The sequence below is a fragment of the Schistosoma mansoni genome, chromosome W (assembly GCF_000237925.1).
Source record: "Schistosoma mansoni strain Puerto Rico chromosome W, complete genome".
In the NCBI taxonomy this organism is placed as follows: domain Eukaryota; kingdom Metazoa; phylum Platyhelminthes; class Trematoda; order Strigeidida; family Schistosomatidae; genus Schistosoma; species Schistosoma mansoni.
The window spans coordinates 55317482-55343276 of record NC_031502.1 but is presented as its reverse complement, the minus strand read 5'-3'; the positions used below and the strand labels follow the sequence as shown (position 1 = coordinate 55343276).

The following is a 25795-nucleotide window of genomic DNA, read 5'->3' as shown; positions in this document are numbered from 1 at the left end:
ATCGATCGATTCCTAACTATGTATGGGTTCTAATTTTGTGTGAATTGAATTTTCTCACTGAATCTTAAGCGACCATTCTTGGTGAAATTAGTCAATGTATGAATATTAATTAAATAATTATAAATGTAAAGGTTTTTTTTCAAAGCATCCACAAAGTAATAATTCCCAGTTGGTTCGTTTGAAACCTTATAGATATCAGTTTAGTTTGTAAATAGTATTTGACACTGACCAACAGTATATGAGGTGCAACTGAAAACCAGGGAGTAATGGACACCTGTTTCGTCCTAATATCAGACTCCTCAGAGGTGTATACTGGGAATAAGTGCAGCCCATAAGCTGACAATATTATGCAAACCAAAGGTTACAATAACGAACGAAAACAAGCCAAAGATCAATTACAGGACGATTCGAAAACACTGAGGCAAACATCATGAAAGGAATAATGGACACCCTCTTCGTCTAAGTCTACGTATCACCAGTTAGCTGTAAAACCACAGGACGTCTCTTCTCTCGTGTCAACACATACAGACAACTGTGAACATGAGTTCGACTGTGTGGATGTTGAGATATTGAACAGAGGAAACATTAAATCAGCCAGAGAGTTTTTAGGAGCCTATCACTATGATAAAGTACCAACCAATAAACATATAGAAATCGACCAAATCTGTCAACCAACGCAAAGAAGGATTAGCGATTGTAAGGTTTGATAGGTAAACAACTAGAACAAACATACAAGCAACGATCACACGGTCACAGATAACAGACGACCAAACTTCAGGTCAAAAACCAAGTTATTAGTCGATTGTAGAGAAATTGTAGACGCATGTAGCGGTATATAAATCCATAAAATAAATAGTTCTGCGAGTCTTCAGTATTGATGCTGATCTCATAACTTTTACTGAAAACACCCTTTCTGAAGGCACCCAATCACGCATCACACCAGGACGCTAGTGGATACGCTGTGCTGTACATCCCTTGTAACTACTAGCCAGCTTAGATCGAAGAATTCTTAGCACGTCAACAACCTTCCAAATATATCTCCGAACTTATTCAGTCCTGACCGCTGATTTGATAAGCTGGTATACTTCGATTATAAAAGTGCTACGAGTAAATGCGTTGTCAAACTCCATGATACTTGTGACATCTTCAGTGGTGAGCCCGATTTGATCTGCTACACCAGACGATGAACTGCGGGTCTGCTTTTTGTTTTAACATTATACATCATTTTTCACTTTTACATATCGTGAAATTTTTGTATTCTTGGATATTTTTCGTCCATTTATACATTTTATTTTGATAATAATAGAACAGGCACCCAAATTGTTGAGGATTATTACTCTTACGTCCACCATCTTTAAATTCATTCCATTTTGGTCGGATAATAATGAAACCTGATCCTGCTATCCTTCGTGAAATACGGTCTGATGATGTATTTGAGAACTACAATGAAAGCTCCACAACTAATCCACCCACCCCAGAGATTACAACACCAACAGTTTCGTCCTGAGCTACAAATATTTTTGTTGTCACACATGTGTTTGGTTTGCGCATTCTGAACTTAACTCCTTACTAATCATTATCTTAAAGTATGATCAACTAGCGAAAATGGGCAAATACCGAAGCAGCCGTTCAAAAGATTCTTACGTTAACAGGTACCAGTCAAATTCACTCCTGATGATTATTAATGGGAAATACAAATCCTTACAATTGATAATCACACTTTCTTTAGTTCAGTAAAAAAAAACATTCTCAGTAATTTATTGAGTATATAGTGGCGCCGAATTTGTTTGTGTGTAATCATAGTTGGTTAGCTGCAGTTTGAACAAACGACGACGATTTAATTGTTTTTAAATAAACTGTCCATAACTATTTTAGCAATGATCATCAATCCTTCAAATACATTCTGACTATGATGTAAGTGTTCACAAATGATTGAATACAAATGTTCATGAGGATTAGGATGAATAATATTTACTGTGTGGAGATCTTGATAATATCAGTTAAAAGGCGATTTATTAATTTATTTATTCAAACACATAAATATTGGTACAAGGGGGCACCAGACATATATGCGTCACACAAATCTCATTTCATTTGTGTGAGGGCTGTGATACTGCCCGGCTGCCCAAATTGAAAGAGGTGGTTTTCTTAGGGAGCCGCACCCGGAGACTTTGACCTAGAGGTCTAATCCACAAGGCAGTGGAGCATCGTGAGGAGATGCAGTCCCATGGTAGCCGGTGACCAACGATTGATTCATACGCCATTTGTTCCTTCAGGATGCTGGAGCCCATGTGCACCATTGGTTTGGAATCAGGGTTTTCCAACTCCCCTAGGTGAAATTTCCGTGTGCACCAACTCGGTTAAAGCGCCGGACATTCGCTTTTTTTCCTCTCGATTTCGTAAACAACACCCTCACTGAGAGAAGGCAGTGAGTAGGACTTCCCTAGTAGAGGCTATACACGCGTGGCCATGTGAGAGCATTTCGAGGAAAGCGGACACTCCTTAATCTCAGCCGTACCAGAGTATTTGGGAAAGTTTTGTAAACAATGGAAATATCATTTTTAAAAGAACAGAATGATAAGGGAGTGTAGAACAAACAAGGCTCAGCACGACAGTGATTTGCAAAGGAACTGGTACATACAAATAATTTGAATTGGTTGTCATATGAGTTCCATAAACAATGTGGTATTTGAGAACAATCTACATGAGAAACTGCTTCAAATTAGGCAGTCAACTTGACCACTTTAAGGCTTGAAGTGTTTAAATTTCAATTACACAAAGAGTTTCATACTGGAACGAGACAATTGTTCAGTGCTTCTTAATCTTCAAATAATTGTCTAGCTAAATTCTGTTACTGAAACAATCTGCTTACAAATTTTATTCCTGTAGTACATTTACTAACCACGAGTTGATGTACTTCATTTCAAAATAATCTTGTGTGAGATTTGTTTGTTGTACTGTCCAACTAGTTGGATCAAAATGGATTCAGTGAAATTTGAACATGAGAGCCAACAAATAGGATCCTACTGTTCGATTTGCGAATTCACCTCACTTGTTTAACTTCATCTTAGATGTCTTCATGAAAATCACACTCTTCATCCAACGTCATATATATATATATATATATATCGGCATGTTTAACTACTGATTAACAACTGTCTACGTGTACTTAGTTTTTCTTTTTAACTGTTCAATAGTTGCAGTAGATGAACAGTTATTCAAGAGTGCATATGATATGTTACTATGTTTATACTAGAATGTAGGATAAGTAATCTAATTCAATAGACTATAGATTACAGACCGTAAATTGTTGAATAAACTTGTAATACTACTATTACTGTTTTTCAGCAATATCCTATAGAATAGATCAATTAAAAATAACACTCCATTAAAAGTCAATAAAAAGCTTACGCCAATAGATAAACAGAATTTAAATAAACTATGTATACAGCAGAGTAATTGAACGCTTACCACTATTACCACCCTGAAAACCCCCACGACCGCCATAATGACCGTCGCCACCACCACCGCGACTACCTCTCTGTGTACCACCACCCCTATCTGGTTGACGTTGTTTAAAAGCAGGCATTTCAGGTGGAGGAGGCTCCAATTCCCATGCTCTACCACCTCGATCAGGGACCCATAAAATAGACAAAAAATAACCAAAAATATATAATAAATCAGTATCATTCTCAGTTGGTGGAAAAAAAGCATTAGCGACTATGGTGAAGTGAAGTATCACAATTAACAGTTGTATGCGTCAGCGTTAGAAACACTGATTTACAAAAATAATTCCAATGGTGTATTTGAAGGCTTTTTCCCAAGGATGACAGGTCAAATGAATGTTCTTTTTAACGCAGTAATTTACATGAAACAATAAGAGACAAATATTACCATGATCGACAGACTTCATGATTTAAAAAAATATAATCATCTCAAAGTAAACTTAGAACGCTCGGATTTCAACCGTTAGAGGTACTACGTTCGCATCATGCTTGAAAACCTCCCAATGTGCAAGTTGGTATTTATTAGTTGTCCTTCATAACAACAAAACTCCGCCTGTAGCTCCTCCGGGGGCTACTGGCGGTCCCAAGCACGGATAAAGGAGGAGGGTTTAGCATGGGGTTAGCGAACCCATCTCATAGAAAGCCAACTCGCTAAAAAAAACGCTAACCAGAAAAAATTAATTCAAACCATTTAAACTCTGCCCTGGGAGTTGAAGGAAGAGTTATGACGCCTCATGATGAAAGCCGAGTTCCTTCGAAAGTCATGAGGCCGATACACCTAACAACCAGAGCAACACTCTGTATAGGTATATGGAACGTCCGGACAATGTGGGAGACCGGAGGAGTCCTCCAAATTGTTGCGGAAATGAGGAATTACAACCTGGAGATCAGTGAAACACATTGGACGCAGGTCGGACAACAACGACTATCTTCAGGGGAGCTTCTGTTATACTCCGGCCATGAAGAACAAAATGCCCCACATACACAAGGAGTTGCATAAATATTGTCCAAACAAGCACAAAATGCATGGATCTCATGGACCAATGATCATCAAAGCCTTCAACATGTCAGGAGGTTCTGGGCCACAAGAAGCCCCAGCACAAGGAATGGATCACTGTTGGTACACTGGATAAGATTGAAGAAAAGAGGAACAAGAAGGCAGCAATCAATACCAGCCGAATAAGAGCACAAAAAGCCAAGGTACAAGCCGAATACAAACAAGCAAGTGAAGAGGAGCATCAGAACCGACAAACGTAAATATGTGGAAGATCTAGTAATGACAGCGGAAGAGGCTGCAAGAGAAGGAAACATGAGACAACTGTATGATACAACAAAGAAACTTGCTGGAAATTACCGTAAACCAGAACGACCAGTGAGAAGCAAGGGAGGAAAGATATTCACCAACATTTAAGAACAACGGAGCAGGTGGGTAGAACACTTCGAAGAACTAATGAGTCGACCAGCTCTACTGAACCCACCCAACATCGAAGTAGCACCCACGGACCTCCCAATTGATGTTGGTCCACCAACAATCGAAGAGATCAGCATGGCCAGAAGACAATTCAAAAGTAGCAAAGCAGCGGGACCAGACAACATTCCAGCAGAGGTACTAAAAGCAGATGTAGCAGCAAATGCAGAGATACTCCACATTCTCCTCAGTAAGATTCGGGATGAAGAACAAGTACCAACAGACTGGAAAGAAGGACTTCTGATCAAGATACCAAAGAAAGGCGATCTCAGCAAGTGCGACAACTACAGGGGCATCACTCTTCTCTCAATACCAGGAAACGTCTTCAACAGGGTATTGTTAAACAGAATGAGGGACTCCGTAGACGCCCAACTTCGAGATCAACCAGCTGGATTTCGTAAGGATCGATCGTGCACAGATCAAACTGCAACTCTACGTATCATTGTGGAACAATCAATTGAATGGAATTCATCACTCTACATCAACTTCATTGACTACGAGAAAGCATTTGGTGTGAGTCTGCTGCCTGAAGAACGACTTCTCGACCTCGAGTATGCGGATGATATTGTCTTACTGTGCGATAATGCCCAAGGCATGCAATCAGCACTTAATCAGTTGGCAATCAGTGTCCGCAGGTACGGCATGTGCTTTGCACCCTCCAAGTGGCGTGAGTGATGAGATTGATGCACGTATAATGAAAGCCAGAGCGGCTTATGCCAATCTGGGTCATCTTTGGCGCCTTCGTGATGTTAGTCTGGCTGTAAAAGGTCGGATCTACAACGCGTCGGTGAGAGCAGTTTTGCTCTATGCTTGTGAAACCTGGCCTCTCTGAGTTGAGGATGTTAGACGTCTCTCTGTGTTCGATCATAGCTGTCTCCGAAGCATTGCTGACATCCAGTGGCAACACCATGTTAGTAATGCACAGGTTCGCCATCGTGTGTTCGGGCGCAGAGACGATAATTCAATTGGTGTCACCATCTTGAAACATCGACTTCGGTGGCTTGGACATGTTCTACGAATGTCTTCCCAGAGAATTCCACATCGTGCATTATTTGCCGACTCTGGGACTGGTTGGAAAAAGCGGAGAGGAGGTCAGTGAATGACATGGTGTCGTGGCATGAAAGAAAGCTGCAAACGGCTAGCTTTTGTTGGTCCTTCACGACTCCCTGGCTGGGGTCCGAGAGATGGTGCAACACAGTGGCTAGAGACGTTATCAGATATAGCTCAGAATAGAAGTCAGTGGCGATCCTGCTGCAACCTTTTTTTTACTCTCTACATAATGAGTAGTCTTAACTTTCCTAACTGAAAGAGTCTTCTGGTTGTACATTTCAGTTCCCCCCATCATTAATCTTTTCTTTTTTTGCCCTTCTTTTATATATACACATCTTCCTTCTCCTCCCATTCTCATTATTCTGTGTGGCGCATATTTATCCGGTGCCCTTTGTACCAATATATATGTGATTAAATAAAATAATAAATAAATATGATAGCGTGGACAAGACAACACTATGGAGGCTTCTTCGACACTAAAGTTGCTTACTCTCACCCTTTCTCTTTCTTCTGGTGGTCGATTGAATCATGAAGACGCCAACATCTGGAGGGAAGCACGGGATACAGTGGACAGCTATGATTCAGTTGGACGATTTAGACTTCGCAGATGATCTGGCTGTTCTATCACACACTGCACAAAAAATGCAGGACAAGACGATCAGTGTAGCAGCGGCCTCAGCAGCAGTAAATCTCAATATAAACAAAGGGAAAAGCAAGACTCTCAAATACAATACAGCATGCACTAATCGAATTACACTTGACGGAGAAGCTTTGGAGTATGTGAAAATCTTTATATATCTGGGCAGCATTATCGATGAACTCGGTGGATCTGATGCAGATGTGAATATGCGGATCGGCAAAGCGAGAGCAGCATATCTACAATGGAAGAACATCTGGAACTCAAAACAATTGTCAACCAACACCAATGTCAGAATTTTCAATACAAATGTCAAGAAAGTTCTACTGTATGTGGCGGAAACCTGGAAAACAACAAAGGCCACCATCCAGAAGATACAGGTGTTTATTAATAGTTGCCTACGCAAGATACTTCGGACCCGTTGGCCAGACACTATCAGCAACAAGCTACTGTGGGAGACAACAAAACAGATTCCAGCGGAGGAAGTTCAGAACAATAACATGAATGTCGCAAACATGTTAAACATGTGTAAATGAAAAAGATCGATAGTACTTTGAGAAGCATTGGATATGATTATTAAACCCAGAAACAATAGAAACTAGTGAGCAATGAAAATAGAAAATGAATCACATTTTGTCGTTATTAATTGTCAACAACCACACTTACTTTACCAATTAAAATTTTGTTCAGTTCACATGATGTATAACGACGTGCATTGGTACCGCTCGTCTTTTCAATTTGTAATATCATGTTGTCACGTACAGCTAAGACATTAGGAATGCCAGGATATGGAATTAGACCCATTCTCTCACGGATTTGATTATATACAGTAGTGATTTTGTCTAAACTAGACTGTCAGACAAGAAAAACTTTAGAAAAACTCAGAGCAAAAAACGGGAATTAAAGTAGTACTTTAAACAAAAATCCTGGTGAGTATCGTATTTAAAAAATATAGAATTGATACAAACTATAAAAACTGTAGAGCCTAGTATAAATACAGATCGGTTCAATTTGACACAGATCAACTAAAGTCCGAGATATTCTCACTAACAACCGAATTTCCAATAGCTGCTTCCTTGATAAGTCTGAACATTTATCTGCTGCTACATATCGTTGGTGCTTTTTCCATCTCTTCTGCCTTTACACACCACCACTATTCCCGATTATTGCGTAAGCTCTTGATCAACCCACGTTTAAGCTGCCTCCGCTCGCATCGTGTTCGGAGTCAGACGGATGGGCTTCCGAGTATCTATCACTTCGGCAGAGCCCACTGAAATCCCCTGACTTTTCTTAACCTTTTGTTTAAGTTACCGGAAGAAATCACTGCTGTTTCTACAGTTTTTGGATATCATGTCAAGCTACCTTAAGATGGATAACACTCTCATGGTTGAACAACTTCTCTAGTTGTATCTGGAATATATACTTAACGTCCCAAATGATTAGGTTAAACTTTGAGGAGTTTTCTTGTTGTATCTTTTCTACGTCCAGTAAGATGCAGACAAATGTGTTCGAACTAGAGCATGATTTGAATCTTCTAAATAGGGAAACCAATATTGTCATTTAAATACAGGTTAGTAAGAGTCGTGTAAACCATATCCAGAAATTATACTAGTCATCCATTCATTGGGCGTAACGGGAATTCCAACATAAATCAAAGGGTTAGTACTTACTTACTTACTTACGCCTGTTACCCCTTGTGGAGGAGCATAGGCCGCTCACCAGCATTCTCCATCCAACTCTGTCCTGAGCGTTCCTTTCCAGTTCTTTCCAGTTGCTATTCATCCTTTTCATATCGGCTTCTATTACTCGGCGTAGTGTGTTCTTTGGCCTTCCTCTTTTCCGCTTCCCTTCCGGATTCCAAGTTAGGGATTGCCTTGTAATGCACATTGGTGATTTCCTCAATGTATGTCCTATCCACTTCCAACATCTTTTCCTAATTTCCTCTTCAGCTGGAAGCTGGTTTGTCCTCTCCCATAAAACGCTGTTGCTGATAGTATCCGGCCAATGGATGTTGAGTATTTTGCGTAGACAACTGTTTATAAATACTTGTACCTTCCTGATGATGGCCGTAGTTCTCCACGTTTCAGCTCCATACAGTAGGACTGTCTTGACGTTCGTATTAAAGATTCTGACCTTGAAATTGGTTGAGAGTTGTTTTGAGTTCCATATGTTCTTCAATTGTAGAAATGCTGCCCTTGCTTCGCCAATCCTCGCCCTTACTTCTGCATCCGATCCCCCTTGTTTATCAACGATGCTCCCCAGGTACTTGAATAATTCCACCTCTTCCAGAGTTTCGCCATCAAGTGTGATTGGGTTGGTGTTCTCCGTGTTGCATTTGAAAATCTTGCTTTTTCCCTTGTGAATGTGGAGGCCTATGGATGCGGAGGCTGCTGCTACATTTGCTGTCTTCATCTGCATTTGGTCGTGTGTATGAGAGAGGAGGGCTAGGTCATCTGCGAAGTCCAAATCATCTAATTGATTCTGAGAGGTCCATTGTATTCCGTATTTCCCGTCAGATGTCGAATTCTTCATAATCCAGTCAATCACTAGAAGGAAGAGGAATGGGGAGAGTAGACAGCCTTGTCTGACTCCAGTCCTTACTGGAAATGCATCTGTCAGCTGTCCTCCATGCACCACTTTGCACTGTAGTCCATCGTATGAGTTTTGGATAATGTTGACAATCTTTTCAGGAACTCCATAGTGTCGAAGAAGTTTCCATAATGTTCTCCTGTCCACGCTGTCAAACGCCTTCTCATAGTCAATGAAGTTGACGTATAGTGATGAGTTCCACTCAACTGATTGTTCAACGATGATCCGTAGTGTCGCAATCTGGTCTGTGCACGACCGATCCTTACGGAATCCAGCCTGATGATCCCTAAGTTCGGCGTCTACTGCGTCTTTCATCCGATTCAGCAGCACTCTGTTGAAAACTTTTCCTGGTACTGATAACAAACTGATACCTCTGTAGTTCTCACATTGGCTCAGATCTCCTTTCTTTGGTATCTTGATGAGATATCCTTCTTTCCAGTCCGTTGGCACTTGTTCCTCTTCCCAAATCTTCTTGAATAGAAGGTGAAGCATATTTGCAGTTATTTCAATGTCTGACTTCAGTGCTTCTGCTGGTATATTGTCAGGTCCTGCCGCCTTCCCACTTTTGATTTGTCTGATGGCCATCTTGACTTCTTCGATCGTTGGTGGAGTGACATCTATTGGAAGGTCTGTGTGGGCTGCTTCGATGTTCGGTGGATTCAATGGGGCTGGTCTATTCAGCAGTTCCTCGAAGTATTCTGCCCATCTTTTCCTCTGTTCTTGAATCTCAGTGATTGTTTTTCCTTTTTTGTCTTTGACTGGTCTCTCTGGTTTGCTATATCTCCCTGCCAATTTCTTCGTTGTATCATATAGTTGTTTCATATTTCCTTTCCTTGCAGCTTTTTCCGCCGCCGTTGCTAGTTCTCCCATGTATTTCTGCTTGTCGGCTTTAATGCTTTTCTTCACTTCCCTGTTTGCTTCTGCGTAGTCTGCTTGTGCTTTGATTTTCTCTGCTCGTGTTCGGTTGTTGTTAATTGCTAGTTTCTTGTTCTTCCTTTCTTGAATTTTGTCCGGGGTTCCCATAGAGATCCATTCCTTGTGATGATGCTTCTTAGGACCAAGAACCTCCTGACACGTTGAAGTTAGTGCTTCTTTTATCCCTTTCCAGTTGTCCTCCAAAGTAGTTTCTTGTTCTTTCAGTAGATCCTGTAGAGCTTGGAACCTGTTGTTGAGAGTTATATTGAATTCATGGAGCTTGTCAGTATCTCGAAGGAAGGCTGTATTAAACCTTTGTAGTGCTATTTGTCCAGTTGTCCAGTGTTTCTTAAGCTTCAGTCTCATCTTGGCCACAACCAGGTGGTGATCTGAAGCTATGTCAGCTCCTCTCCGGGTTCTCACATCTTCCATTGATCTTCGGAATTTTTTGTTGATACAGATGTGATCAATCTGGTTCTCTGTGGTGTGGTCCGGTGAAATCCATGTAGCTTTGTGTATGCGTTTGTGTGGGAATATTGTGCCGCCTATAACCAATTTGTTGAAAGCACATAGGTTTGCAAGTCTCTCCCCATTTTCATTTCTCTCTCCTAGTCCATGTCGTCCAATTATATCTTCATATCCTGTGTTGTCCACTCCAACTTTAGCATTTAGATCTCCCATAAGGATGGTGAGGTCCTTTCGTGAGCACTTTGCTATAATTGATTGCAGCCTTTCATAGAACTGATCTTTATCATCGTCGTTGCTATCATTGGTAGGTGCATAACATTGGATAACGTTCATTGTGATCCCCTCCTTCTTTGTTCTGAATGATGCTTTGATTATCCTGGGTCCATGAGATTCCCATCCCACAAGTGCATTTTGTGCTTCTTTGGACAGCATTAGAGCAACTCCCTGAGTGTGTGGAGCATTTTCCCCTTCGTGACCGGAGTACAGCAGCATCTCTCCTGTACCTAGCCTTTGTTGTCCAGTTTGTGTCCAATGGGTTTCGCTGATTCCGAGTACTGCCAAGTTGTATCTCCTCATTTCCATTGCTATTTGGCTGGTCTTTCCTGTCTCCCACATTGTCCGGACGTTCCATGTACCTATAAAGAGTGTTGCTCTGGTTGTTAGAAGGTGCATCGGTCTCGTGACTTCCGAAAAATTTCGGCTTTCATCATGACACGTCATTATTCCTTCAACTCCCAGGGCAGAGTTTAAATGGTTTGAATTATTTTTTCTGGTTAGCGTTTTTTTAGCGAGTTAGCTTTTCTACGGTATGGGGTCGCTAACCCCATGCCCAACCCTCCTCCTTTACCCGTGCTTGGGACCGGCAGTAACTCTAGAAGAGCTACAGGCGGAGTTCAAAGGGCTAGTACACTCAACTAATTCAATGATGAATTACAGATTCCAACTAATCGATTTTCGTTGATGACTAGGTTTTCTAGGTAGTTGTGGTTGCATATATTTTAAAAATTGACTTATTTCATTTGACAGTGGGCGTTGATGGTACGATTACTTCACTATGTGGTATTCCACTAGATAATTTTCAGAAATAAAAAAGAGTGATCAGCACTGTCTTAGGAGAGATGTGTTTTAGATTTCCCAAGTATATTTACTGAGATATTTTTTAGGGAAATCTGAAAATGAATTAAATCATCATTGATGGTCATATCAACATGACAGTATGACCACAAAATCTAAGAGATCGGTTACATATGGACTTTATGTAAGTGTTTTGGGGTTTGCGTTATATCTGGACGGAGAATAAGTTAATAGTAACCGCTATATAACTATATTATATGTATATTCATATTTCTTTTATTATGGGCTTTTATTTGATCTATTGACTATTATTGTATGATTTATTATTCTGAAGATATTTCCAATTTATTAGTAACAGTCTCTCACAATCACAGCCACTTCTTGGCTTGGTCTTGTGTAATTGTTAGTTTTTATTTATGGTATGATGCGATCTGGTTTGTTTGTCTATAAACCCAGTATGCCTGAAATATATGATTCGTATAATGGAGGCTGATAATGGTGTTCTGGATTAAACCAATTGGGTCAGAAGAGAAGCTACTATCGCAATGTACCAATAAGAACTCAGGAAGAACTCTAGGCTGTTCGTCCAGGTTTATGCGTCACTGGCCTGGACAGTCGGTGTCTCCAACTGGCGATCGTATCACATGATAATTGATAGGCTATAAGAACATAACATTTTGGAGTGCTAGCTCCCTAGTCTCTCAAGCTTTTCTATCAACACCCGAAAATCACATAACAAGAGTGGGACCATATGACTATTTCTTCTGTTTATGATAATGCAGTGTGCCTGAAGAAGCCACTTATTTGTGACAAACGTTTCACTGCAGACCCATTCCATTACAATCAGTAGTATAACTTGGGACTCGGATTCGAGATTCAATGCTTATGATCATATCTTCACGAAAGTTATTTTTGTATATCATTATTATTATGATAAATTATAATAAATTAATTTTAGAAAACCTAACCAAAACGCTAAGATATCAACTCACTTTCGCTTTATCTGACCATTTGAAACTTTGTACAGTAACATCTAAACGTTTTAAAAGAGTAGCTTGGCGACTGGAATATTGTTGTTGTAGTAATGCTGCGATACGTATTATCTGTGACCACTGACGATCACTAATACCAGTCAGTGGGATAATTGATTTCCCCATATGATTGGGTGGGCATCTTGAAAGACTATCGGATATCTAATAGAAGAATAGTAATGCAAACAAATATAAATATTTCGGGAGAACGTCCAATCGTAGGATGATTTACATCATGAACTGACTTCAGTTAGATAACCAGTGGAAAACCGTGATGGGGGCAGTGAGCATCTATATCATCTTAGCATGAGGCTTCTAAACTCTCTATAACTATGTATTAACATACAATCTCACTGATTAAGCTTAACGGATTTAAGCCAGAACTATATCCGATATACTCAGTTATTCATAAGCAATATAGAACCTGACACAAAATTCACTTGGCTCAACTGACCACATCTTATCAGTATAGTGAAGTGAAATTATTAAAACAAATGCTAGAGTAGGAGTAGGAGTAGAAAACAAACTCGCTAAAAAAACGATAACCAGAAAAAATGTGAGAATTACAGAGGCATCACACTACTGTCAGTACCAAGGAAAAACTTCAACAGTGTTGTTGAATCGGATGAAAGACGCAGTGACACGCAGCCAGACTGGATTCCGCAAGGATTGGTCATGCATAGATCAAATTGCAACACCACGGATCATCGTGGAACAATCAGCTGAGTGGAACTCGTCACTATACATCAACTTCATTGACTATGAGAAGGTATTTGACAGTGTGGACAGGAGAGCATTATGGAAACTTCTTCGATACTATGGAGTTCTTTAGAAGATTGTTAACATTATCCAGAACTCATACGGTGGACTACAGTGCAAAGTCGTGCATGGAAGACAGCTGACAGATGCATTTCCAGTAGGGACCGGAGTCAGACAAGGCTGTCTACTCTTCCCCTTCCTCTTTCTTCTGGTGATTGACTGGGTTATGAAGACTTTGACATCTGAGGGGAAGCATGTAATACAATGGACATCTCAGAATAAATTAGACGATTTGGACCTAGCCCTCCTATCTCATACACACGAACAAATTCAGACGAAAACAGCAAATGTAACAGCAGCCTCTGCACCAATAGACCTCAACATACACAAATGAAAAAGCAAGATTCTTAAATACAACATGGAGAACACCAACCCAATCACACTTGATGGAAAATCTCTGGAAGATGTGGAAACATTCACGTACCTATGTAGCAGCATAATTGATAAACAAGGAGGATCGGGTGCGGATGTAAAGGTGTGGAGTGGCAAAGCAAGGACAGCATTACTACGATTGAAGAACATATGGAACTTCAAACAACTATCAACTAATTTCAAAGTCAGAATCTTCAATACGAACGTCAAGACAGTTGGTTCTACTGTATGGAGCTGAAACGTGGAGAACTACTGCGACCATCATCAGGAAGGTATAAGTATTTATAAACAGTTGTCTACGCAAAATACTCAACATCCATTGGCCGGATACTATCAGCAACAGCGTTTTATGGGAGAGGACAAACCAGCTTCCAGCTGAAGAGGAAATTAGGAAAAGATGTTGGAAGTGGATAGGACATACATTAAGGAAATCACCAATGTGCATTACAAGGCAATCCCTAACTTGTCACCCGGAAGGGAAGCGGAAAAGGGGAAGGTCAAAAAACACATTACGCCGGAAAATAGAAGCAGATATGAAAAGGATGAATAACAACTGGAAAGGATTGCCCATGACAGGGTTGGATGGAGAATGCTGATGGGCGACCTATGCTCCTCCACGAGGGTAACAGACGTAAGTAAGTTAGTATTATTACATATGTTCTTACTGGATAATTATTAAGTAACCAGATTGTATATATCTATATTCCTTTCATCATAAACTTTCATATGTCCTATTGCTTACTATTATACGATTTACTATTCAGCAATTGTTTTCAATCAGTTACAGTCTCCCACACACATAGCCAATTTTAGCTTGATTTTGCATAATTGTTACTTTCATTTTATGGTGTGATGGGGTCTGGTCAGCTTGCATATAAATTAAGTATGTCTGAAATATACCATTCATATAGTGGAGGTTGATATTTGTGTCCTGGACTGAACGAGCTAGGTTAGGTGAGAAGCTACTATACAGAGGGCCAATAAGGAATCAGAGTTGACTCAAGCCAACTAGTGTTGTTTAACGTGTCATTGGCTTAGCACAGGGACAAGGTCATAGAAGTCGGTATTCTAGTTAGCAATTTTATCACGTGATAGTTAACAGGCCATATAATATAACCGAATACATTGAGGTATAGACGGTTGCAAGGAAAGCTGGAATAAACAGTCACAGTAAAATTTGTATGTTTGTTTGAAAATTTTAATATAAATCCTCATCTCGAAACATATTTCGATAATGATTTAATATGACATTTAGTTTCGACACTTGAAAATGTAGGTATGACTGTAAGAGAAACAGTGTTGTAAAAATAATAGATTTTAATAACCCAATAGCAAGGAATAAATTCGAAGATATTGTGATAACAACGAATGGTAACGGCAAATGGAAGATGAAATACTGTAAATGATAAAGACAGCTTAGTATATTGTTAAAAATATAAAACCACTGATATTCCCAGATGTTGTCTTGAGGCACCTAGAAAAGAATGTGAACATGTTAGACGACTGTACTTACTTACTTACACCTGTTAACCCTCACAAAGGAGCATAGACCCACCAGCATTCTCCATTGGACTCCGCCCTGGGCAATCGTTCCCAGTAGCTATTCATCCTTCTGGCGACTGTAGTGTTATGCAAGTCTCTCCAACCATCCTACTTATGTAATTAGTATTCAGTCATATGAAATGGTAAATAGTTCGATTTTGCCACAAATTATTCAAACACAAATTACTAAATATATGATACTATTAGGACTTATCAAAAAGCACTTCCGAAATAAAAGCATGAACAAAATGAACATCTGCATAAGCTATGCACCGATTGTAATCACTTACACCTTTTTGAAGACAAGAATATATTACAGTAGATGCTGAGTCATCAGGAGGCATTTTTAAGCCAAGAGCTTTAAACGCTTTCTGCAAACAGGATAGAATTTCTACATTATCCTCTGAACTATCCACATCCATGAGATGATGTTCATTACTTTGTTTACCAACAGACTTCAATGTAGACAATTGTCTAGTAGCCATTATCTCCGAACATAGATATTCTGAGAAAGAAAAATAAGGACAAAATGTGAAACCCAGACAATGATTGTATCACATCCCCCTGCATTATGTATTATGGTTGGGTAATAGTATTTATTGTATGTATAAACAGTTAATCCATCAGCAATGAGCAACATAAAACCTGACGCATATGTACATCAGTTCAACTTCCTATACCACCGTATAGTGAGACGAAATTATAAGGATAATTTTAAGAATAGTAGTAGAAGTAGTAGAAGCTTACTGAGTTAAAAACTCATTTTCCTTCATTTTGGAAACAAATGAGTGACATTCTAAATTTTTATATAGAACAATAAACAATAACATTCTGGGCATAATTTACCATGAATCCAAGCAAACTAAGCTTTTATCTATGAAGCAATTACACAGTTAAAACATATGAAAATATCAAACTCACGTAAAAGCAAACTACGATTTTTAACAGAAGAAAAGCGGTCACAAATAGGTCCTTCCGTTAGCGCTGAATATGGACAACCTTTGAAATAATAAAAATCATTTGGTGAAATAAATTCACTTTGTCAAACGGGATACCTCATAAGTCACAAAATAATCAATAGTGTCAGTGATGCCTTAGTGGTTAAAAGACTCGAGAAACCGGCAAGGTCTCAGGTTCGAAGCCTACTCCACTTGTTTCTGTTCCCAGGTAATTCACACACGCTTAAAGTGATGGGCACGCACACCTGCATTTGATTATCAAGTTACATGAAAAGTAATTAAAATTTGTTGATCAACTAATAACGAATCTGACTCCCAGTTATTGTGCTGAAGCATAATAATATCATTTGTCTTTAATCAATCTAACAGTATAACTATGCGTGAGAAATACTTTGAAAACATCTGCGAGTGAATACTAGCAACTTATGAAAAACTAACCTTCAATGACGTTTTAAAGTCAAAGTGATGTGGAGTAAAATACTTGAAAATGGACTTACCATCTGATAATCAGACAGATAACTAGCCTACGCTACAAGTTTCATAATTTCATGAAAGTCAAGCCAGCCCTTTTGTTTACGTACCAACATTTCATCATTCATTGACCTACTGTGTTAGATGACATTACAGATCACTGTTAAGCAATCAATTGGATCAAACTCGTCATCATACATTAATTTCCTTGACTATGAGAAAGCATTTCACAGTATGAATAGAAGAACCTTATGGAACCTTCGTCGACACTATGGTGTACCTGAGAAGATTGTCATTATATGGACTACACAGAAAATTCATGAATGGAGGACAGCTGACAGATGTATTCAAAGTGAGGACCGGTGTCAGCCAATACTAATTACTCTCATCTTTTATCTTCTAGTCGTTGACTGGATTATGAAGACCTCTACATCTCAAAAGGAGCATGGAATACAATGGACAGCTCCAATGCAACTAGACGATTTAGACTTTGCAGATGACCTAGGCCTTCTACCCCGTACACACCAACAAATGTAGGTGAATAGCCCCCAAGTGGACTGAGCCATGTTGGTAGGTGTAGACTAGCTGGTTGGGATGCGCGAGATAATAGCAATCGATGGTTAGAGACCTTGAATGATGTGGCTCGAAATCGTTTGCAATGCCGAAGGTGCATCCACTCTTTACGATCTTCCACATTTTAATCTTCTGAATTCTTCATGTCTCTATCTTTTTTCTCTTTCCAAATTTATTTCACTGCATTATACTCCTTGAACAACATCTTTAACCCCTGTGTTCCAATTACTGCTTATACTCTTACTACTTCTATACTCGTCCTTTAATTGATAGACGCATATTCAGTATTCACCATAGGTGATATCATTTGGAAAAAGCCAAACGAGCTCTTTGAATTCGTGTAGAGATCTCGTCAGAAACCAACCCATTAGGGTTGGTCTGACTTCCGAGATAAGTAAGGTTGTCTATGAATTCGATTAATTCACTACCTATACTTAATTTAGAAGTTGACGCAGGCCAGTCCTGAAGCAACAATTTGTATTTACAGGAAGAAACGCATTCCAAACATCCTGGTACTAATGTTTGCTGCTGCCAAATTTTTATTTATTTATTTAAACACATATATATTGGTACAAAAGGGCACCAGGTACATATGCGCCACACTATTTGTGTGTGTGGGCTGTGATACTGCCCGGGTGCCCAAACCGAAGCAGGTGGTTTTCTTAGGGGGCCACACCCCGAGCCTTTGACCAAAAGGTCTGATCCACAAGGCAGTGGAGCATCGTGAGGAGATGCAGTCCCATGGTAGCCGTTGACCAATGACAGGTTCGTCCGCCATTCGTTCCATCAGGATATTGGAGCCCATGTGCACCATTGGTTTGGACCCTCCGTGTCCACCAACCCGGTTAAAGCGCCGGACATTCGCTTTTCGTCCTCTCACTTTCGTAAACAACACCCCCGCCACGAGAAGGCAGTGAGTAGGACTTCCCTGGCAGAGGCTATATATTCGCTGGCCATGTGAGAGCATTTCGAGAGGGAGAGTAGACTCTCCCCACTCTCGGCGGTACCAGGGCATTTGGGGGCGCTGCCAAAGCTTTTCATCAGCGTCTTCACCAAACAGGACTATGTCATCTGCGTATTCTAAGTCGATAAATGAATATCCTGGTAGATCGGTTCCCGAAAATTCAGTCAACAAGAAAATTATTTCCAGCGGCAGGTCTATAATGAAGTTGAACATAAATGGAGATAGTGGACAGCCTTTCCGGATATCACCTGAGGTTGCGGAATTAGATGACAGTTCACCATAAGCTCTGACTCGACCAGTAGTGTTCGAGTAAAGAGCCTTCACAAGGTACTTCTGAGGTACATCTTCCAATGCCAGACACTGCCACAGAACCTCTCGGTCTACAGAATCAAATGCTGCTTTCAAGTCAAGAAAAACAATCGTTATCGGACGCCCGTAAACATGCCTGTGTTCTAAAATCTGACGAGTAGTGAATATGTAGTCAATACAGCCACAACCGGGTCTGAAGTCAGTCTGTTTCCCTCGTATCTGCAGCTCGCTAGTCTTTGTTAGGCGTCTGATAATTATTGAGGCTAGTATTTTGGATGTTGTATTGGTTAAACTAATCCCTCTCTGGTTATCACTGGATGATTTCCACCCCTTCTTATATATTATTGCTAATTGGTTTCCAGGACACATATGACCGGGTTGAATAAATGTCAGATAGAGGGCAACTCTGAGGAACACCACTTGAGTTCTAAAATGCTGGTGACAGCCGAAGTCGAATAAATGAAACTCCATTTTATAAAAGGGTTACACATTCAAAATTTCAGGTTTATGAAGTGATGTCACAAAACCACCAACAGCCATTTCTTAGTGAAATACTGTTTAGTTAGCCCTGAAATCTATGAGTAGCTTAATGAAGACTAAGCAATGATCATCAAATCACATTAAATTGACAGGGTTTTCCAAGCACCTTGCTTTTTATGTTGCCTATGTTGGTAAATGAATACCTGGTCGTAGCGTACGGAAGCTAAGGCATTGAGACATTTTATGAGTGGAACCTTAAAAAAATTTACTAAATTCTTTATTGCTCTTGTCTGAATGTCAGTATATTGTCTAATTTACGATTAATTCCAACTCACCATAAGATATCAGAAACTTTTCCAAGCCGCTTGCGAAATTGGCATATTCATACTCATCTGGAATTTATTTCATAACAAAAATGAACCTGTAACCTGTAAGTGGATAAACATTCGAAGAGACATCGTGAGATTTTCCCAGTTCAAACACCAAATCACTAACTACTGATGAGAATTCATTGTCCTTCTCAAGAAAATTTCTTGATTCATAGTTTTTGCTGGTAGAAATAAACAAAAACAGGAATAGATTACCCGACAGCCTTGAGAAAGCTTAGGAGGTCATCCCTTGACTTTTTGGTCATTTTCCAAAAGTGCCGGGCAGTAAAGGGGCAAGTGGTTCAAATGATTCAAATGGTTGTGGAAGGGATAGAAGCTTTCGCTTAACGGGCTTCCGTGTCTAGTAGCAGTGGATCACCAATACCTCCAGGCAGGAACCTAGGTGTGAATCAAAGCGCGCGCTATTTAAAAGGACAGTGGTATTGTTTCACGTTGAGCTTAATTCACTGTTTTGATCGTAAATTACGTATCAAAACTACCGTTTACACTTTAATTGAATTTATTTCAGTTAACGTGACATTGTATTTGTGTGTTTTGATCCTGCTTTTGTGTATTTACTGCATCAAAGCATTCTTGGTCGACTGTGGCTTGTTTATTTGATGAGGTTGTGATTTATCTTACATATCTACCTTGCCTATCATTTTGCTTTATTCTAAGATGGTCGGCTCTGTACACAAGTGTGGACAGCCATATTGCTTATTCCCCGTGGAAGAAGGGATGCAATGTAACGAGTGTAAGAAGTGGTTTCATAAAATGTGCACCCGCTTAAGCCCTGCTGCCTATAAAAGGTGCTCGAAACCAAATTCTCATTGGCTCTGTATGTGTTGTTGCTCAAGCAAGACATTACCCATTCAGGAAGCCATCAGCCTTCTAGTGTTAGCTAAAAAGGTCGACGTAGGTCGTGTCGGCAACATGGATACTGATAATGAAGATTGTATCAGTGTCGTAAATGCTGCCATGGCAGGTACCAGACACCCAATTTCGCAACATAAAGCAAAAATTTGTACTCCGGTACAACCAATGAAAGCCATGCCATTAAGTATTGAGGGACCAGTCGCTTTAGCAGCGACTGAGGACCCGGCTAGAACCACTATCGTCCAGAATAGTTCCAATCTGGATGCTGAGAATAGTGGTAAATGGATTACGCGGAAACGTAAAAGAGAAGGAAAAATACCCAAAGAAAGCGCGCGTATAGTCGATAAGTCATCGTTGGACTCACGTCCATCGCATCAGGCAACTCCGCTCAAGTCTGTAGCTGTAAATAATTCCCCAAAATCAATAGCTCAGTAAGTGTTCGACATTGGATGCTGACCACGTCGTTTAAGTGGACTTGTTTAGCTGAAGGCTTTCGGTCATGCATCCGTACCAGATCACGTTTCAACACGGCGTGGGACACAGCTCCTACGATTCATTAGCCAGCTTATAGAAAAGGTCCTCGATATATTGGTAACGAATCAAACATATCTTTCCTACCTCTTCTCGTCTGACTTCTGATTTCTATCTGACTGGGAACAATCGAATATAGGTGCTACTGGTAGCTAGTTGCAAAACTAGAACATCCGTTCCATCATCATTGGTGAGACCGACGTGATCTGGTACACCAAGTCAATATACTGTGAGTCTGTTCCATTTTGGAATATTATTATTCATTGTTATTCTTTATTTGAATTTTATATATTGTGATATACTTTTTTCGCGAATTTTTTAGCTATATTACTATGACGGAACACTCACCCAAGGTTTTTAAGTTAAAGTCTATTCCCCCTATTTCGATTCAGTTAACGCCATTTTGGCCCGACAATATCGAGTCCTGGTTCTGCTATGCAGAAGCTGATTTTTGCATGCACGGAATCACGGACTCGCGCACACGTTTCCTCGCTGTAGTCAAGGCGTTACCGCGCGAGTTTAACAGGTACGTAACACCTAGTATGTTTACTAGTGATGTTCCCGAACCTTACGAAACGCTTAAACTATCGATTTTAAAACGCGGAGACCTAACTGATCGACAACGGTTAGACCAACTCCTTAACAATATCGACTTACAACATGGTTCTGCGACGGACATGTTGCTTAGAATGAGAGAAGTCATTGGCCAACGAACTTTCGATGATGGCCTATTTAGACAACTTTTCTTGTCTAAACTCCCTCAACAGGTGCAGGCAGTGCTTGTTTCATTTCAAAACAATGCCATAGATGAACTAGCTGCATCTGCCGATCGAATCTTGGAAATCACCAAATTTTCTAAGGCCGAGGTTTTTACTATCAAAGAAAAACCCCAATCGACCTCGACTGACATGGCCGAACTATGTCACACGCTTACAAGATATCTTAGAGTTCGTAATGACCGTAGTCGGCCAAAATCCTCACGTAGGAGCGTTTCACGTAAGAGATCTGTCTCTCGTGGTCGAGAGACAGACAACCCCGACTGGTGCTGGTATCACAACCAGTACGGTAAATCCTCTAAAAATTGCAGGAAACCCTGCAATTATCCGACCCCAAAATCGAGTGACACGAAAAACAGTTCGGGAAACTTCCCAGCCGGCACGCGTTAACGGCAACCGTAGCCGGCGAACACAGCCGCCTCTTATATGTCACGGATGTGACTACGAAAGTTCGCTACCTCGTCGACACTGGCGCAGAAGTTAGCGTTCTTTCAGCAAATCCCGACGACAGACTTCGCGAGTCTGTTTTAAATTTACAAACAAACGGCAAACGGAAAGCCGATCGCTACTTACGGTAAAAGGTACGTCTACCTTAACGTGGGTTTACGCAAACCCATACACTGGATTTTCGTGGTTGCAGATGTCTCTATGCCAATCATTGGTGTAGACCTGTTACAACACCACAATCTACTCATCGACACACGCGCACGAAGGTTAATAGACGGAAACACTACGTTATCCGTTTGCGTAACTCCTTGTTCTGGTTGCAGGTTATCCCCAGTCACGATTAAGCACGCCATAGACCCGTTGTACCAATCCGTACTCGACAAATACCCCGGGATATACCAATCGCAATCGAAATTACCTTGTGTAACCAGCAATGTTACACATCACATCTCGACTACAGGACCACCTGTATTTTCGAAAGCTCGAAGACTCGCTCCCGAGAAGCTTAGGTTAGCTAAACCGAATTCGACCACATGATGGACCTAGGGATAATTCGACCATCGAATAGTCCATGGGCATCCCCATTGCACATGGTCCCTAAAAAGGACAGCAATGATTGGCGGCCAACTGGTGATTATCGGTGTCTGAATGCTAAAACCATTCCCGATCGTTACCCGCTGCCTCATATTCACGATTTGACAGCTACCTTGAAAGGTACAACTGTCTTTTCGAAAATCGACTTGGTTAAAGCTTATAACCAAATCCCTATGGCACCTGACGACATCCCTAAAACCGCCATCATCACTCCCTTCGGTCTTTACGAATTTCTACGAATGCCTTTTGGTTTAAGAAATGCTGCTCAAACCTTCCAAAGGTTTATAGACGACGTCTTCCGAGGTCTCAACTTCGTACATGCGTATGTTGATGACTGTCTAATAGCAAGTCCGGACAGAGAATCACATCTCAAGCATCTGGACATTGTTTTCAATCGACTCCAAAGGCATGGCATTACTGTCAACATTCAGAAATGTCAAATCGGAACCAAATCTTTAGACTTCTTAGGACACACTATTGATGCCCAAGGCATCCGACCACTTAGGAGCAAAGTGGCGGCCATTCTGGATTACCCAGAACCGACCACGATCAAGCAGTTACGAACTTTTAACGGACTCGTAAGTTTCTATAGACGGTTCATACCTAAATGCGCATCCCTTATGAAGCCGTTAACCGACCAACTTCGTGGAAATGCAAAATCAATTAGTTTAGACGACACAGCCCGCAAAGCATTCTCCACAGTTAAGGAACACATCGCTAGAGCAACCCTGCTTGCTCATCAGGACATTCAAGCGCCCATTAGTATCGCAGTAGACGCATCCGACTCAGCAATCGGAGCAGTCTTACAACAATGGGTTAACAACTCGTGGCAACCTTTAGGATTTTTCTCGAGACGGTTGTTAGACACGTAATCTAGGTACAGCACGTTCGGTAGGGAACTCCTAGCTATGTATTGTGCTGTACGGCATTTTCTACATTCCATCGAAGGAAGAGAATTCACGCTTTTTACCGATCACAAACCTCGTACCTTCTCTTTAAGTTCATCCTCAGACAAGTACTCACCGCGAGAGTCTCGACAACTCGACTACATTTCGCAGTTTACTTCAGACATACAACATATTTCTGGAGCAAACAATGTAGTCGCAGACGCCTTGTCTCGAATAAGTTCCTTGAACAGTTTCCAAGGAATCGACCTTCTTAAACTCGCTCAGCTTCAAAAAGAAGACATTGATCTTCAGCATGAGTTATCCTCGACAACTCTTAAACTAAGTATTAGGCAGATGGGAACAGGTAAGGAAACCTTACTCTGTGACACATCTACAGGTAGGGATCGTCCAATAGTACCAAAACATTATCGACGCAACGTCTTCAATACGTTGCACAATCTTTCTCATCCAGGTGCTCGTGCAACAGTCAAACTTATAGCCGAACGGTTTTGCTGGCCTGGCATGAATAAAGACGTGAAGGAGTGGGCACGCTCCTGTGTAAGCTGTCAGAAAGCTAAGGTCGTAAGGCACAACAAATGTCCCTTAGGCTCTTTCAAGACCCCTGACGCGCGTTTTGACCACGTCCATTTAGATTTGGTAGGACCCTTACCCGACTCGAACGGATACTCATATCTCCTAACATGCGTAGACCGTTTCACTCGATGGCCAGAAGCAGTACCGATTAAGGACATTACTGCCGAAACAGTGGCTGCCCTTCAACCATCACTACAGACCGCGGACGCCAGTTCGAATCTGGACTTTTCCGTTGTCTGACCTCACTATTAGGAATCACGCGCTTCTGAACGACCGCCTACCACCCACAAGCAAACGGGTTGGTAGAACGTTTTCATCGACAACTAAAAGCTTCATTATCAGCTTCAAACGTTTCACAGTGGACAGGGGCTCTTCCACTTGTCTTGCTAGGTATCCGCAATGCAGTGAAAGCTGACATTGGATACACGGCATCTCAACTCGTTTACGGAACGACACTCCGACTCCCAGGAGAATTCGTGGATCCTTCAGCTTCTTCATTGAACATGGATCTAAACTCTTACACGAGTAGGCTTTCAAACGCTATGCGTTCAGTAAAACCTGCTCACACTCGACCTCAATCAACTGATGTTTTCGTTCAACTCGAATTACAACATAGTACACACGTCTTCGTTCGTCGAGACTCACATCGACGACCCCTCGAATCAGCATACGAAGGACCCTTCAAAGTTCTTCAACGCGAACCTAAGTACTATGTAGTCGATAAGAACGGTACGAACGATAGCATCAGTATCGATCGACTCAAAGCTGCGTACCTAGAAGGAAACCCTAGCTACGTCGATTTTCCTTCGGTACAAGCAAACGACACAGCTACTACACTTGTAGTACCCTACACGACAACCGACACAAAACTTGATACTTCGCCAACGACAATAGATAAACCTAAAACAACGCGTTCTGGAAGACGAGTAAGATTTCCAGAACATCTTAACGAATATTGCACGTAGGACATAAGCTTTATCTTGAATTACCCTTTCATAGTTTATCATAAAATTTTTTTTAATATGCTCATTTTTTTATTTATATAAAAAAAACAAAAAAAACATTTTTATTTTTTTTTGAGCGTATATATACATTTTTATACATAAAAAAACCCAAAAGAAAACCTTTTTTTCGATCGCACTTACGCTTTTTGTAAGTGTATTAGTTTATTCATTTTTTTTCCCGCTCATCTTGTGTCCCTATGCAAGTACGAGTGTATTTTTGACATGCACTCACACGTTCTATTTTTCCTCTTTTCCAGGACGGCTGGAAAAGAACGACGAAGTTTCGCAAGAAACCGGAATTTTTCATTGTACTATATTTCTTTATTGCTATGTTGTACATTTTGGTCCCATAGTTTAAGGAAAGACGACCAGACGCTGCTAAACGAAGCAAGCTATCAGAAGAGTGTTTACCAACGACAAACTCGTTGGGTTTAAACTTCTGGCTGGTCACGTCTTAGGGGCATCACTACCTCACTAGGGGGGAGTGATCT

The 25795-nt window shown here is 40.7% G+C and overlaps 2 protein-coding genes across 2 annotated transcripts in view; both read right to left on the bottom strand.

Annotated features, from left to right (window-relative positions):
- The window catches only part of Smp_026450.1 (hypothetical protein), a gene marked incomplete at both ends in the record, with an annotated part of 6221 nt that extends 2632 nt beyond the window's left edge, over positions 1-3589 (bottom strand). The window contains one exon of the mRNA XM_018790209.1: positions 3472-3589. Within this exon, the coding sequence (XP_018655575.1) occupies positions 3472-3589 (118 nt within the window). The remainder of the gene's footprint in view (positions 1-3471) is intronic.
- A 9101-nt stretch (positions 3590-12690) lies between these two features.
- On the bottom strand, positions 12691-19974 carry Smp_026460 (hypothetical protein; the record flags this gene model as incomplete). The annotated part of the gene is made up of 6 exons (XM_018790207.1): positions 19812-19974; positions 19656-19777; positions 19563-19619; positions 16393-16470; positions 15762-15976; positions 12691-12900 (listed from the first exon to the last, which is right to left on the bottom strand). The coding sequence occupies exons 1-6, from the start codon at positions 19859-19861 to the stop codon at positions 12691-12693; spliced, it is 732 nt and encodes a 243-aa protein (XP_018655574.1). The 5' UTR covers positions 19862-19974.
- Between the last annotated feature and the right edge of the window lie 5821 nt (positions 19975-25795).